Source organism: Leucoraja erinacea, chromosome 38 (genome assembly GCF_028641065.1).
Source record: "Leucoraja erinacea ecotype New England chromosome 38, Leri_hhj_1, whole genome shotgun sequence".
Classification (NCBI taxonomy): domain Eukaryota; kingdom Metazoa; phylum Chordata; class Chondrichthyes; order Rajiformes; family Rajidae; genus Leucoraja; species Leucoraja erinaceus.
Window position 1 is genome coordinate 8,442,896 of NC_073414.1, and position 16,416 is coordinate 8,459,311.

At 49.4% G+C, this 16,416-nt stretch overlaps 1 protein-coding gene and 1 long non-coding RNA gene across 2 annotated transcripts in view; one reads left to right on the forward strand and one right to left on the reverse strand.

Moving 5' to 3' along the window:
• The window catches only part of LOC129714252 (mitogen-activated protein kinase kinase kinase kinase 5-like), an 86,118-nt gene that overhangs the window by 54,052 nt on the left and 15,650 nt on the right, over window positions 1-16,416 (forward strand). The window contains exons 18-24 of the mRNA XM_055663799.1: window positions 320-515; window positions 1,661-1,749; window positions 5,916-5,957; window positions 6,440-6,524; window positions 8,228-8,307; window positions 11,303-11,363; window positions 13,566-13,674. Coding sequence (XP_055519774.1) covers window positions 320-515; window positions 1,661-1,749; window positions 5,916-5,957; window positions 6,440-6,524; window positions 8,228-8,307; window positions 11,303-11,363; window positions 13,566-13,674 — 662 coding nt within the window. The remainder of the gene's footprint in view (window positions 1-319; window positions 516-1,660; window positions 1,750-5,915; window positions 5,958-6,439; window positions 6,525-8,227; window positions 8,308-11,302; window positions 11,364-13,565; window positions 13,675-16,416) is intronic.
• Window positions 1-16,416, reverse strand: part of LOC129714259 (uncharacterized) — a 110,859-nt gene that overhangs the window by 43,798 nt on the left and 50,645 nt on the right. The window lies entirely within an intron of this gene.

Sequence of the window (16,416 nt, forward strand, 5' to 3'; positions counted from 1 at the left end):
TCCCCTCCCCCATTCTCCTCCCACGACCCCCACTACATCCCCCTCCCAGTCTCCCCCTCCCAAACCCCTACCTCTTCCCCCCCCATTCCCTTTCCCCAATCCCATCACCTTGCTACCCCCTCACCATCCTCTTCCATCCTCGCCCACCCCCCCCCCATCCCAATTACAACCACACCCCCCCTGCCCGGAATGCCAAACACGTTGGGTTAGTGGGAGGTGGGAGGGTGGTCTGAGCCTGACCCTTGACCACTGACCTTTCCTCTCTCCCCCCCCCCCCCCCCCCCCCCCCCCCCCCCCCCCCCCCCCCCCCCCCGCACAGCCCAAGTTCCGGACCAGCTCTGAGGAGAGCCTGCCGGAGGAGGAGAAGGTTTCCACGGTGATTCGCCGGCCCGCGTGCCGGGTGCTACGGGCCTCGCTGGTCCGCTGCTCCAGCGGCCCTCTGGAAGCTTCTAGAAAGCCGGTGGCGGGACACTCCAGGAGCCCAGTCCACACCGCCATCAATGTCAGCAGCTCAGGTACGGGTGAACCAACTGGTTAGTCGTGATCGCGGGGAGGGTGGAGGTGTGGGGGGGGGTGCGTGCCGGCGGGTAAGGCCTGGTCTGGCCATCATGTCCAGCATGGACATTGTGGGCCGAATGGCCTGCTCGTGTGCTGGTGCTGTTCAGTTCTATGTTCTATTTATTGCTCCTTCACAAGTGGCGGTCATGGTGGCACAGCGGTAGAGTTGCTGCCTCACAGCGCCTGAGACCCGGGTTCGATCCTGACTACGGGTGCTGTCTGTACGGAGTTTGCACGTACTCCCCATGACCTGTATGGGTTTTCACCAGGTGCTCCGGTTTCCTCCCACACGACAAAGACGTGCAAGTTTGTAGGTTAATTGGCTTGGTAAATGTAAACATTTCCCCCAGTGTGTGTCGGATAATAGTCAGGGCCTGTCCCACTTGGGTGTCATTTGCGTGTCATTTACGCCGACAGACATGTGTCAAGTGCTCTTGAGCGCGCTGCTTCTTTTGGGAGCCATGTGCGATGTCGTTCGTACTGAGTCCGATCTCCGTGGCAAGGATTTTCTCAGTGAAAAATTTTCAAAAGTACGCGCGCTTTATACCCGGGTAGTCACGTGGTGCGGCGCTCAAATGACGCGCAAATGGCGCTCCGACGGGGCACGGGCGACACATGGTTACGGACGTTGGCGCATAATAAATTAGCAATGTTCGTGCATCACCGTGCGTAACCATGCGTCACCACACGCTACACGTATGCCGCCAGTACATCAGCGTGCGCAAGGGATACGTCACGCAGGTGGGGCGTGAAGATTGTGAGCCTCCCAAAATCCTGGGGCGCCGCGCGTTACCGCGGGTCAACGCATACGCCACCACGCCTCACCACGCCTCACCACGCCTCACCGCCTCACCACGCCTCACCACGCCTCACCACGCCTCACCACGCCTCACCACGCCTCACCACGCGCCAACCAATTTTTAGGATGACGCGCAAATGACGCCCAAGTGGGACAGGCCCTTTAGTGTGCGGGGATCGCTGGTCGGCACGGACCCGGTGGGCCGAAGGGCCTGTTTCTGCGCTCTATCTCTAAACTAAACTGAACTAAACGCTGTACCTCGGTACATGTGACAATAAACTGAACTGTAAACTGTACCACCAGATCCCAGCCAGTGGACGAGCCATCTTCCCAGGGACACCGGAGAAACTCCACCACTGCTGCCACGGAGGAAGGAGAGGAAGGAGAGACTGGTAAGTCACACGGTGACTGTTATTTACAGCACAGTGTAGAAGTTCACAAGTCGTAGCAGTAGAATTAGGCCATTCGGCCCATCGAGTCCACTCCGTCATTCAATCATGACTGATTTCTGCCTCCTAATCCCATTTCCCTGCCTTGGTAGAACCAGGGGCCACACAGTTTAGGAATAAGGGGTCGGCCATTTAGAACGGAGACGAGGAAACACTTTTTCTCACAGAGAGTTGTGAGTCTGTGGAATTCTCTGTCTCAGAGGAGGGTGGAGGCCAGTTCTCTGGATGCTTTCAAGAGAGAGCTGGATGGGGGTCTTAAAGATAGCGGAGTCAGGGAATATGGGGAGAAGGCAGGAACGGGGTACTGATTGGGGATGATCAGCCATGATCACATTGAATGGTGGTGTTGGCTCGAAGGGCCAAATGGCCTATTCCTGCACCTATTGTCTATTGTCTATTGTCCCCATAACCCTTGGCCGGTTCTGCTGAAGAATTTGTCCGTCACTGCCTTGAGTGTGAGTCTATGCTGGCCCTACAGTCCCATTCCTACATGTGTATCTCGTTCACCCCCACATGCCCGTTGCAATTTGTGGGCATCCTATCGACCTACAAACCCGCGGAAACCGGAGCACCCGGACAAAACCCACGCGGTCATAGGGAGAACGTGCAAACTCCACATGGACAGCTCCCAGGGTCAGATTCGAACCCGGTTCTCTGGCGCCGTGAGGCAGCAGCTCGCTTGATCAACCGCGGGCATTCCGTATCCGTGAGATACGGACAGCACCCGTAGTCAGGATCGAACCCGGGTCTGTGGCACTGGAAGGCAGCGGAACTACCCGTGTCTTCTTTGTTCTGCGCATGATTGAATGTCTCCTAAACTACAAAAAAAGTCGATTCCACCAGTGCCTGGCCACCTTAGTTTTGAAGTCTTCCCCAAGGACATTGTGCAAAGCTGCAGTTCCACCAGTTGCCTCTGAGAGGTGCTGCCGCACCAATTTAAATTAGACGGAATTAGGAACTGCAGATGCTTGTTTGCAGAAAAAGACACAAAGTGCTGGAGTAACTCAGCGGGTCAGGCAGCCTCTCTGGAGAACATGGATAGGCAACGTTTTTGGTCGGGGGCCTTCTTTAAATTGAATAAAGGTCTGCTTACAACCCAGTGGTATGAATATTGACTTCTCTAACTTCAAGTAACCCCTGCATTCCCTCTCTCTCCATCCCACCCCCGCCCAAATCGCCAAGTTGCACTAGCAAACAGCTTTTCCTTTATCATCACATCTAGCTACAAACAGCTGTTTCCTTTTGACTCTCGGTCTGAAGAAGGATTTTGAACACACCCGTCATAGAAAATTAGAAATTTGTGCAGGAGTATATCTCTTCGAGCCTGCACATCGCCGTCATTGATCTCAACTCAGTATCCCTACCTGCCCCCTGACCCTCTGTCCCCTGCTAGAAGGACCACATCTAATCTTAAATATAGCCAAGAACTGGCCTCCACACCCTCTGTGGCAGAGAGTTCCAGAGATTCACCACTTTCCTTTTATCCGTAGTTGCTGCCTGACCCGCTGAGTTACTCCAGCAAAAATATCATCCCTCCATGGTACACAAAAAAGCTGGAGACACTCAGAGGGTGCAGCAGCATCTATGGAGCGAAGGAAATAGGCAACGTTTCGGGCCGAAACCTTCAGACATCATCACTCCATGTTCTCTATTTCAAGTTGTGTGTCTTCAGGCCATCTGCTGGCACCTGCTGGTACTGCAGCTCAGGGCACATCAGAAACAAAGTCCTGGACGGTGAACCTTCAAGGGCCTGTCCCACTTGGCGATTTTTTTCGGCGACTGACGCATCAGGTCACGTCACCGAAAAATATGCGGCCTGATAACGTATTGACGCGCGGTGTTTTTTCAAGTGTCGCACCATTTTTTTTGTCGCCACTAGATTTTGAAATGTTCAAAATATTTTGGCGACACTGATATAATAATAATAATAATAATATATTTTATTGTCATTGCACATAAGGGCAACGAGATTTGGTATGCAGCTTCCATCCGATGTCATAACATAAATAACTAATACAATTTAGATTTAGATTTAGATTTAGATACCCCGAGAACATGGATTGAAAAAGAACAGTAAAACAGTCAAAACAGTTCAAACAGACTAAAGTGCAGATGTGTCTGTGTGACGTGACCATCCAAGGGAGACAGTCCAGGGGGGGTGGGGGGCACTCAGCAGGGCCGGTTCAGAGCCGCTATAGCTCTGGGAATGAAGCTGTTCCTGAGTCTGGAGGTTCGGGCGTAGAAGGCCTTGTAACGTCTGCCGGAGGGAAGTAGTTCGAACAGTCCGTTACAAGGGTGTGAGGAGTCTTTATGGATGCTGACAGCCTTCCTGAGGCACCGTGTGTGGTACATGCCCTCCAAGGCTGGTAGCTGTGACTCCGATAGTCGCCGAAAAAAATTGCCAAGTAGGACAGGCCCTTTACTCTCTCCACAGATGCTGACTGACCTGATGAATCTTTCCAGTAATGTCTATTTTTAATTCAGATCTGACCACGCACTCATCTCCCTGCTGCCATCAGGTAGAAGGTACAGGAGTCTGAAATCTGTTACATCCAGGTTCAGGAATAGCTACTTCCCCACAGCCATCAGATTATTAAACTCACCATCAAACAAACTCTGAACTATAAAAGCCTATTGCACTTTATCTGTTTATTTATGTGTGTATATATGGTCTATGCTATATAGACACACTGAACTGTTCTGTATTTATGACTACTATATTCTGTTGTGTTGCAGCAAGCAAGAATTTTATTATCCTATCTGGGACACATGACAATAAACTCTCTTGACTTGACGAGATTTTCTAAATTTTTGCATTTTGACAAATTTGTTTGAAGGCAGGGAAAGGAGGTATCAATAGAAACATAGAAACATAGAAAATAGGTGCAGGAGTGGGCCATTCGGCCCTTCAAGCCTGCACCGCCATTCAATATGATCATGGCTGATCATCCAACTCAGTATCCTGTACCTGCCTTCTCTCCATACCCCCTGATCCCTGTAGCCACAAGGGCCACATCTAACTCCCTCTTAAATATAGCCAATGAACTGGCCTCAACTACCTTCTGTGGCAGAGAATTCCAGAGATTCACCACTCTCTGTGTGAAAAATGTTTTCCTCATCTCGGTTCCAAAAGATTTCCCCCTTAACCTTAAACAGTGACCCCTTGTTCTGGACTTCCCCAACATCGGGAGCAATCTTCCTGCATCTAGCCTGTCCAACCCCTTAAGAATTTTGTAAGTTTCTATAAGATCCCCCCTCAATCTTCTAAATTCTAGTGAGTACAAAAGATTGTAACTGGATCATAAATAACTGTGCAGTCTCTGGTGGTATTTAAGGGGCTTTTGGGGAGGCACGTGGATATGCAAGGAATGGTGGGATACGGATGGATATTGTGTAGGAACATAAAACATACTGTACAGCACAAGAACAGCGATCCCCGCACACTAACACTATCCTACACACACTGGGGACAATTTACAATTTTACCAAAGCCAATTAAATTACAAACCTGCATGTCTTTGGAGTGTGGGAGGAAACCGAAGATCTCGGCGAAAACCCACGCAGGTCACGGGGAGAATGTACAAACTCCGTACAGACAGCACCTGGAGTTGGGATCGAACCCGGGTCTCCGGCGCTGTGAGGCAGCAACTCTACCGCTGCGCCACCGTGCCGCCTTGCATTTATTACCCATCCCTAATTACCCCTATAGATGACTTTGTGGCATCCTAGACCTATCACAAGCCCACTTTAAATCTCAGTCCCTCCTGAGGGACAAAAGCGTCAACAAAATCTCCCCAACTTCCCAGACACGGCTGATCTCCTGCCTCCTCCCCCCCACACCCAGCGGTGATTTCCTCTCTAGTTCCACGTGATCAACCACTGCCTTCTCTCTGTGTCGGCGCACAGAAGGAACAAGGTGGTCCAGACATCTCTGTGGGGGCAGCGTGACTTAGGGGTGGGAGATTGCAACCTTCACGTGGCCCGCCCTGTTTCGACGAATGCAATCAACCCGGCGTGCAGAATCGAATACAACAAGTTGTCCGACAACTTTAGTCTGTGCACGCCATACGCAAGAAGAAGACGTGACTTAGACTTGTCTTGTCTTCCAGGTCCCACCTGAAGCTGAAGCGCCAGTGGTCCAGAAGGTGCAGGTGAGTGCTGGCCTCAGGGGGCAGGTGGGATGGATCATAGGATAGGCATGGCAAGACAAATTTCACTACACCATTTGGTGTATGTGACAATGAATGTCCTTTGTCCTTTGTCCTTTGACTTGCTCACTGGGAGGGGAGGGTGTCACCCGGTTAACAGGTGAGATGGGTGGGGATTTACCCTGTGTAGTTGGGGGGGGGGGGGGGGGGGGGGAGGGAGGGAGGGGGGGGGAGTGGAAGGGAGAGGGAGGGGAAGATCAAGCAATGTGTAAGAGGGAAGGAGAGATAGTGAAGGGAGTTCACCCTGTTTTGGGGGCAAAATTGAAAGGTGACCATGTGTGGGGCGGTGTCACTGGGCATTGATACTACCCTGCGTTGTGTACTATGCAGTCGGTGTCTCCTACACCCAAAACTACGTGGTGGCCCTCTGTGTGGGTGTGGTTATTCGCTGTGTAACCCAGTGTGTGTGTGCGTGTGTGTTCCAGGTGGAGGTCCCATTACAGAAAGTGTTCAACGGCTGTCCTTTGAAGATTCATTGTGTGACAGTGTGGACGCATGCCAACACAGGAGGTAAAGGCTGTTGGTCGGTGTCGACTCGTGGAGTCATGCATTCAGCACAGAAACGGTCCAACCTCCCTGCCAAACGTGCCCCTTTGAAGCTAATCCCATTTGCCCACATTCAGCCCATGTCCCCTCTCAACCTTCCATGTACCTGTCTGCAGGAACAAATTGGAAAGGTCATGATGCAGAGTTGGTGTTTGAAATAACGTGCGATTCATTGCAAACTGGTGCTCGACAGGAGACCTTTAACCTTTAACCTTTATTGTCATCTTGCAAGCAACAGTTGTACAGTGCAAAATGAAGACCAGTCAAAGCTGATCTGTCATGTGTGACTTTGGTACTTTTTTATATTCTCGAATGACGGGATTACTCAGAAACTTGGTGAACAGTAAATCGAGGTCTTAACTACAGAATCTTGACTAACGATACAGCGAGGTTTTGCACAGAGACTTGATTAACGATAAAACCAAGCATGTCCCACGGCGATTTTTTTCGGCGACTGCCAGTGTCTTATCAGCATCGCCAAAAGATTTTGAACATTTCAAAATCCAGCGGCGACAAAAAAATGTTGTAACCCTTGATTGACATACGTGATCACGCCACGTCGCAAATTCTCGACCCGAAACGTCACCTATTCCTTCGCTCCATACATGCTGCCTCACCCGCTGAGTTTCTCCAGCATTTCTATCCACCTAAGAATGTATTAAGTACATTGCACAGTTTTCCTTTGTATATTACCTCACAAATATCACTTATTGTTCAAAATTTTTAAAACCAATGTGAAGGATGGCAGTGAAGATAAGGCACAAAGTGCTGCAGTAACTCAGCGGGACAGGCAGCATCTCTGGAGAGAAGGAATGGGTCTGAAGAAGGGTCTCGATCTGAAACGTCACCCATTCCTTCTCTCCAGAGTCCCGCTGAGTCTATCTTAGGCCAAGGACAGAAGTGTGTAGGAAGGAACTGCAGATAGAAACATAGAAACATAGAAATTAGGTGCAGGAGTAGGCCATTCGGCCCTTCGAGCCTGCACCGCCATTCAATATGATCATGGCTGATCATCCAACTTAGTATCCCGTACCTGCCTTCTCTCCATACCCTCTGACCCCTTTAGCCACAAGGGCCACATCTAACTCCCTCTTGAATATAGATAATGAACTGGCCTCAACTAGCAGAGAGTTCCAGAGATTCACCACTCTCTGTGTGAAAAAAGTTCTTCTCTTCTCGGTTTTAAAGGATTTCCCCCTTATCCTTAAGCTGTGACCCCTTGTCCTGGACTTCCCCATTCCCCAGATGCTGGTTTACACCAAAGATAGGACACAAAAATGCTGGAGTAACTCAGCAAGTCAGGCAGCATCTCTGGAGAAGATAGACACAAAAATGTCAATGTTACTTTCATTGTAGGGTGTTGTAGGGTATATCAGTATTAGTGTGTGTAGTGCAGGAAGGAACTGCAGATGCTGGTTTAAACCGAAGATGGATACAAAACGCTGGAGTAACTCAGCGGGACAGGCAGCATCTCTGGAGAGAAAGAAATAGGTGACGTTTCGGGTCGTGACCTTTCTTCCTACTGGAGGAACAACGGTTAATTATCGGGTGAGGGGAAGGTGACAACGAGGTGCAACAGTAAAATTAATCAGGAGACAGCGGGCTGCCAAATACCGCTGGGTGACAGCATCTGACAGTGATGTTGACGGCCGATCTTTGTTTTACAGCCCAGCACCTGATACTGGGGTCGGAGGAAGGGATTTACTCCCTGAATCTCAATGAACTGCAGGAGGCTACATTAGAACTGGTAAGACCAAGATTACTGACGTATGTACATGTGGGTCAAGTACGCCAAGATTACTGGTACTGTACGTCACGTACACTTAGGGTGGCCAACTTTCTCACTCCCGAATAAGGGACAAAAGGTCAAGATAAGGGACAAATTCCTGACTGCAATTCGTTGAGCGACTGGGCAGTGGCTGGGTGATGATGAGTTGGCCCCGGGTGCTGGACTGCACACAAAGCCCAGCCAGCGGGCCAGCTGAGTAGTTTTGGCCCGGGGGCCGCGTGCAAAGTCTGGCGCCCCGTCCAACTCGTGAACCGATGATCGGTCCTTGAGAAGGAGGGATGGTGGTGGTGGTGGTGTCGGCGGTAAGCGAAGGTTCGAAGGTCGGACAGCTGGCCGGGCTGCCGAGCGACGGGGCCACGGGCGAGGCGCTGCTGCTGCTGCTGCTGCACTCCATGGGCTGCACTACGTCGGGACGGGTGAGGCGGGGCCGGATGCAGCGCTCCAACCTGACCCAATTAGTAGCGGTCAAATACGGGACAAGGAGTGGTCCCGTACGGGACAAACCAATTTAGCCCAATATACGGGATGTCCCGGCTAATACGGGACAGTTGTCAACCCTAGCTACACTGTACGTCACAAATTTAAGTGTGCAATGTAAGTGTGTGTCATGTAAGTTTCCGTTTTGTGTGTCTCGTAAATTAACTTTATGTAAGTTACGTGCAATCTATGACAATCTAGGGCATGTGTGTTTATGTAAGTCCACTGTATGTCAAGGCCTCCAGTCACTCCCTCTTCCCCCCTCTCCCATCAAGCAAGAGGTACAGAAGTGTGAAAACGCACACCTCCAGATTCAAATTCCTCCCAGCTGTTGGCAGGCAATATGGGTTCATAGCAAAAGGATTTGAGTATAGGAGCAGGGAGGTTGTACTGCAGTTGTACAGGGTCTTGGTGAGACCACACCTGGAGTATTGTGTACAGTTTTGGTCTCCAAATCTGAGGAAGGACATTGTTGCCATAGAGGGAGTGCAGAGAAGGTTCACCAGACTGATTCCTGGGATGTCAGGACTGTCTTATGAAGAAAGACTGGATAGACTTGGTTTATACTCTCTAGAATTTAGGAGATTGAGAGGGGATCTTATAGAAACTTACAAAATTCTTAAGGGGTTGGACAGGCTAGATGCAGGAAGATTGCTCCCGATGTTGGGGAAGTCCAGGACAAGGGGTCACAGTTTAAGGATAAGGGGGAAATCCTTTAAGACCGAGATGAGAAGAACTTTTTTCACACAGAGAGTGGTGAATCTCTGGAATTCTCTACCACAGAGGGTAGTCGAGGCCAGTTCATTGGCTATATTTAAGAGGGAGTTAGATGTGGCCCTTGTGGCTAAGGGGATCAGAGGATATGGAGAGAAGGCAGGTACGGGATACTGAGTTGGATGATCAGCCATGAATGGCGGAGCAGGCTCAAAGGGCCTCCTGCAACTAATTTCTATGTTTCTATGTTTCTATGAACCATCCTACCACAACCACAGAGCCGTCCTATCTACCAAATTGGAGACCCTCGGACTATCTTTAATCGGACTATACCATGCTATATCTTGCACTAAACGTTATTCCCTTTATCTGACATCTGTACACTGTGGACAGCTTGATTGTAATCATGTGTAGTCTATCTGCCGACATAGTGATTGGTGATAACATGGAAATAGTGTGAACGGGTGATCGATGGTCATCGTGTGCCGATGGGCCTGTTTCCATGCTGTATCTCTACACTAATTTAATCCCTCAGCCTCCTGTGCTTCAAGGAATAAAGTCTGAGACCGCGCGTTTGGTTGCAGCACCTAGACTGTGGAACAGCATCCCTCTCCTCATCAGAACTGCCCCCTCCATCGACTCTTTTAAATCGAGGCTCAAAACCTATTCCTACTCCCGAGCGTTTTTGAGGCACTGTAAACAGTTTATGTACGTATTGTTAGGTCTGTGTAACATTGTATGTAGCACATTAGTATCTGCTCTGATGTGAAGCACTTTGGTCAACGTGAGTTGCTTTTAAATGTGCTATAGAAATAAAATTGACGGACTGACTGACTGCCCAACCTCTCCCTGTAGCTCAGGCCCTCTTTCATCTCCTCTGCGCTGGGTCTGTCTGTCTCACCCACCTCTGTGCTTTATAACAAGAGGAATCGAATATAGGAGCAAAGAGGTCCTCCTGCAGTTGTACAGGGCCCTAGTGAGACCACACCTGGAGTATTGTGTGCAGTTTTGGTCCCCTAATTTGAGGAAGGGCATTCTTGCTATTGAGGGAGTGCAGCATAGGTTTACAAGGTTAATTCCCGGGATGGCAGGACTGTCATATGCTGAGAGAATGGAGCAGCTGGGCTTGTATACTCTGGAGTTTAGAAGGATGAGAGGGTATCTCATTGAAACATATAAGATTGTTAAGGGGCTTGGACACGCTAGAGGCAGGAAACATGTTCCCGATGTTGGGGGAGTCCAGAACCAGGGGCCACACAGTTTAAGAATAAGGGGTAAGCCATTTAGAACGGAGATGAGGAAACACTTTTTCTCACAGAGAGTGGTGAGTCTGTGGAATTCTCGGCCTCAGAGGGCGGTGGAGGCAGTTTCTCTGGATGCTTTCAAGAGAGGGCTAGATAGGGCTCTTAAAAATAGCGGAGTCAGGGGATATGGGGAGAAGGCAGGAACGGGGTACTGATTGGGGATAATCAGCCATGATCACATTGAATGGCGGTGCTGGCTCGAAGGGCCGAATGGCCTACTCCTGCACCTATTGTCTATTGTCTATTGATCTCATCTCCCCTCACCACCAGACCTGTGGGGGTCACATCGTTCCCTCCCACAGGCTCTGTGGGGTACAGATCCCCTACTGGGGATGTGTACCCCTATTGTCTATAGTGTCTGTGTATCACCAGTGACTGTATCATGTGTTGCATGGCACGCATGTAGCAACAGCGCTGTAACACTGACTGACCCTGGACTCCTGTTTCATGTCTTACAGCTCTATCCAGGACGATGCATTTGGGTTTACATAGTCAGCAATGTATTAATCAGCATCTCAGGTAAGACTGATCTTGCACCCAGAACTCCTTTATCTGCGATCTCCAGCAGAGCGTCTCTGCTGCAAACCATCGCACTCTGTAGGAAGGGCGTGTGCAGCCGGGAGGGTTCTGCACATCCTTCCAACTTCCCCCGCATCTTTCAGACTAACCACAGCTTCTCAGTTGTGGGTGGGTTGATCAGATCACGATCGGGAACATGGCCGCCATACCAGGGCTGGAAATTCCGTCTGTTCAGGCAACTCTGGCTGACAGAGAAAAGCGGTAGAGTTGTTGCCTCACAGCGCCAAAGACCTGTGCTGTCTGTACGGAGTTTGTACCTTCTCCCCGTGACCCTGCATGGGTTTTCTCCGGGATCGTTGTCACCTTCCCCTCACCCAACAATGAACCATTCTTCATCCAGTCTTGACCCGAAACGTCACCCGTTCCTTCTCTCCAGAGTTTCCCGCACTCCAAAGACGTGCAGGTGTGTAGATTAATTGGCTTGGAATATGTAAGTAAGTCAGTGCGTTTATTGGCCAAGTATTCACATACAAGTCAAGTCAAGTCAAGTTTATTTGTCACATACACATACGAGATGTGCAGTGAAATGAAAGTGGCAATGCTCGTGGACTTTTGTGCAAAAGACAAACAACAAAACAACCAAACAAACTATAAACACAATCATAACACACATATTCTTTTACATAATAAATAATGGAAGGAAAAACGTTCAGTAGAGTTAGTCCCTGGTGAGATAGGCGTTTACAGTCCGAATTGCCTCTGGGAAGAAACTCCTTCTCAACCTCTCCATTCTCACCACATGGCAACGGAGGCGTTTGCCTGACCGTAGCAGCTGGAACAGTCCGTTGCAGGGGTGGAAGGGGTCTCCCATGATTTTATTTGCTCTGGAGTTGCACCTCCTGTTGTATAGTTCCTGCAGGGGGGCGAGTGAAGTTCCCATAGTGCGTTCGGCCGAACGCACTACTCTCTGCAGAGCCTTCTTGTCCTTGGCAGAGCAATTCCCAAACCAGATGGTAATGTTCCCGGACAAGATGTTTTCCACCGCCGCTGCGTAGAAGCACTGGAGGATCCTCGGAGACACTCTGAATTTCCTCAATTGCCTGAGGTGGTAAAGGCGCTGCCTTGCCTTACTCACGAGTGCTGCGGTGTGTGATGCCCATGTCATATCCTCAGAGATGTGGACTCCCAGATATTTAAAACAGTTCACCCTATCTACAGGATCCCCATACAAGGAATTTGCCTTGGTGCTCCGCTCACAAGTAACAACATGACATACAGTGACAGTTACGAATGACTCCGAAAACACTAAACATGAATAATAATAAAAACATTAATGATAAAACACCATTGATCAAGCATGTGAATTGTTCCAAGTGTGTGTAGGATAGTGTTAGTGTGCGGGGATCGCTGGTTGGCGGGGACTCGATGGGCCGAAGGGCCTGATCCCGCGCAGTATCTCTAAACTAAACTGAAAGCTTTTCACGATACCTTGGTACACGTGACAATAAACTAAACTAAAGTAGGTCAACTAGGTTCCATAAGTTATGGAAACAGGCCCTTCAGCCCACTGAGTCTGCACAAGCTATCAAGCACAATTTATACTAATGCCTCTAAATCTCCCCACATTCCAACAATTACCCCCACCCCGGTTGTTCCCCCCCCCCCCCCCCCCCCCCCCCCCACCACACCTTCTAATCTGCACAGCTTTGGAAACGGGGGGGAGAAATCCAACACAAATAGACAGGGAGAACATGCAAACTCCACACAGACAGGGCCACGGGTCAGAATCGAACCTGGGTCTCTGGCGCTGTGAGTTAGCAGCTCTACCCGCTGGACCGGTGGGCCGAAGGGCCTGTTTCCGTGCTGTATCTCTAAACTAAATAAACAAAGTATCAGTGTTTAAGAAGGAACTGCAGACGCTGGAAAAATCGAAGTTAGACAAAAATGCTGGAGAAACTCAACGGGTGAGTCAGCATCTGTGGAGCGAAGGAAATAGGCGACGTTTCGGGCCGAGAGCCTTCTTCAGTCTGCCATATACAATCGGTGTTTAAGGGAAGACGTCAGAAATAACCGAGTCTAAGCACAGCCACAGTTATTGGTGGTGCTCGGACCCCTTGGCTTGGAGCGGGTGTGTGAAGGGATCGGACTGTCCTTTGTCTGAGCTTCTGTGTCGTGGTTAACTAGTCCTGGTTGTTCTTGCAGGGAAAGCTCTACAGTTACACTCACACAGCTTGTTGGGGCTGTACGAACAGGCCAAGAAGGAACAGAGGTCCATGGTCCACATTACAACACATCGATTACTACTACCCAGGTAAGGCTGAGCCACGTTGCCTTACAGCGCCAGACTTCAATCTTGACCTCGGCTGCTGTCTGTATGAACGTTCTCCCTGTGACCTGGTGGGTTTTCTCCAGGTGCTCCCGTTTCCTCCCATATTCCAAAGACGTACATTTGTAGGTTCATTGGCTGGGGTACAATTGTCAAATTATCCCTGGGGTGCAGGATTGTGCTAGTGTATGGTCGGCATGGACTCGATGGGCCGAAGGACCTGTTTCCGCACAATATCTCCAAGGGAATTGAATGCAACATCTCCAAGTTTGCGGATGACACGAAGCTAGGGGGCAGTGTTAGCTGTGAGGAGGATGCTAGGAGGCTGCAAGGTGACTTGGATAGGTTGGGTGAGTGGGCAAATGCATGGCAGATGCAGTATAATGTGGGTGAGTGGGCAAATGCATGGCAGATGCAGTATAATGTGGGTGAGTGGGCAAATGCATGGCAGATGCAGTATAATGTGGAAAAATGTGAGGTTACCCACTTTGGTGACAAAAACAGGAAAGTAGACTATTATCTGAATGGTGGCCGATTAGGAAAAGGGGAGATGCAACGAGACTTGGGTGTCATGGTACACCAGTCATTGAAAATAGGCATGCAGGTGCAGCAGGCAGTGAAGAAAGTGAATGGTATGTTAGCATTCATAGCAATAGGATTTGAGTATAAAAGCAGGGAGGTTCTACTGCAGTTGTACAGGGTCTTGGTGAGACCACACCTGGTGCATTGCGTACAGTTTTGGTCTCCTAATCTGAGGAAAGACATTCTTGCCATAGAAGGAGTACAGAGAAGGTTCACCAGACTGATTCCTGAGATGGCAGGACTTTCATATGAAGAAAGACTGGATAGACTCGGCTTGTACTCGCTAGAATTTAGAAGATTTTATAGAAACTTACAAAATTCTTAAGGGGTTGGACAGGCTAGATGCCCGAAGATTATTCCCGATGTTGGGGAAGTCCAGAACTAGGGGTCACAGTTTAAGGATAAGAGGGAAATCTTTTAGGACCGAGATGAGAAAATCATTTTTTACACAGAGAGTGGAATCTGTGGAATTCTCTGCCACAGAAGGTAGTTGAGGCCAGTTCATTGGCTATATTTAAGAGGGAGTTAGATGTGGCCCTTGTGGCTATAGGGATCAGGGGGTATGGAGAGAAGGCAGGGATGGGATACTGAGTTGGATGATCAGCCATGATCATATTGAATGGCGGTGCAGGCTCGAAGGGCCGAATGGCCTACTCCTGCACCTATTTTCTATGTTCCTATGTTTCTATCTGCAAATTGGGTTGGGACCCTTTCCCGGACTCAGTCTGAAGATCCGCTGAGTTTAATTTAGTTTAGTCTACAGATGCAGCAGGCCCTTCAGCCCATCGAGTTTGCAATCTCCGTACACTAACATTATCCTACACATAGTAGGGACAATTTACAATTTTACCAAAGCCAATTGTCTGGGGGGCGGTCATGGTGGTGCAGTGGTAGAGTTGCTGCCTCACAGCGCTGGAGACCCGGGTTCGATCCTGACTACGGGTGCTGTCTGTAGGGAGTTTGCACGTTCTCCCTGTGACCTGCGTGGGTTTTCTCCGAGATCTTCGGTTTCCTCCCACACTCCAAAGACGTGCAGGTGTGTAGGTTAATTGGCTTGGTAAATGTAAAAATTGTTCCTAGTGGGTGTGTGTAGGATAGTGTTAGTGTGCGGGGATCGCTGGTCGGCGCGGACCCGGTGGGCCGAAGGGCCTGTTTCCGTGCTATATCTCTAAACTAAACTAAAACTGAGCTAAACTAACCTACAAACCTGCACAGAAACAGGCCCTTCGGCCCACCATGTCCATGCTGACCACCAATTACCCGGGTTCAATCCTGACTACGGGTGATGTTTGCAGGGAGTTTGTACGTTTTCCCCATGACCTTGTGGGTTTTCTCTGGCGAGCTCAGGTTTCCTCCCATATTCCAAAAACCTACGTGTTTTGTAAATAGACAATAGGTGCAGGAGTAGGCCATTCGGCCCTTTGAGCCAGCACCGCCATTCAATGTGATCATGACTGATCATCCACAGTCAGTACCCCGTTCCTGCATTTTCACCATATCCCTTGATTCTGCAAACTTTAAGAGCTCAATCTAACTCTCTCTTGAAAGCATCCAGAGAATTGGCCTCCACTGCCTTCTGAGGCAGCGAATTCCACAGATTCACAACACTCTGGGTGAAAAGGTTTTTCCTCATCTCCGTTCTAAATGGCCGACCCCTTATTCTTAAACTGTGGGAACCCTGGTTCTGGACTCCCCCAACATCAGGAACATCGGTTAATCAGCCTTGGTAAAATTGTCCTTGGTGTTAGGATCGTGCCAGTGTAATGGGATCGCTGGTTGGACTGGACTCTGTGGGTCAAAGTACCTGTTTCTGCTCACGAGTCAAGTGAGTTTATTGTCATGTGTCCCAGATAGGATAATGAAATTCTTGCTTTGCTTCAGCACAACAGAATATTGGAAGCATAAATACAGAACAGGAGATAAAAGTTTAGCGTGTCTATATACCATAGACCATATATATACACAATAAATAAACAGATAAAGAGCAATAGTAATAATAGGCTGTTATTGTACAGAGTTTGTTTGATAGCCTGATGGCTGTGGGGAAGCAGCTATTCCTGAACCTGGATGTTCCCGATTTCAAGCTTCTGTACTTTCTTCCCGATGGCCACGGAGAGATGAGTGCGTGGCCAGGATGGTGTGGGT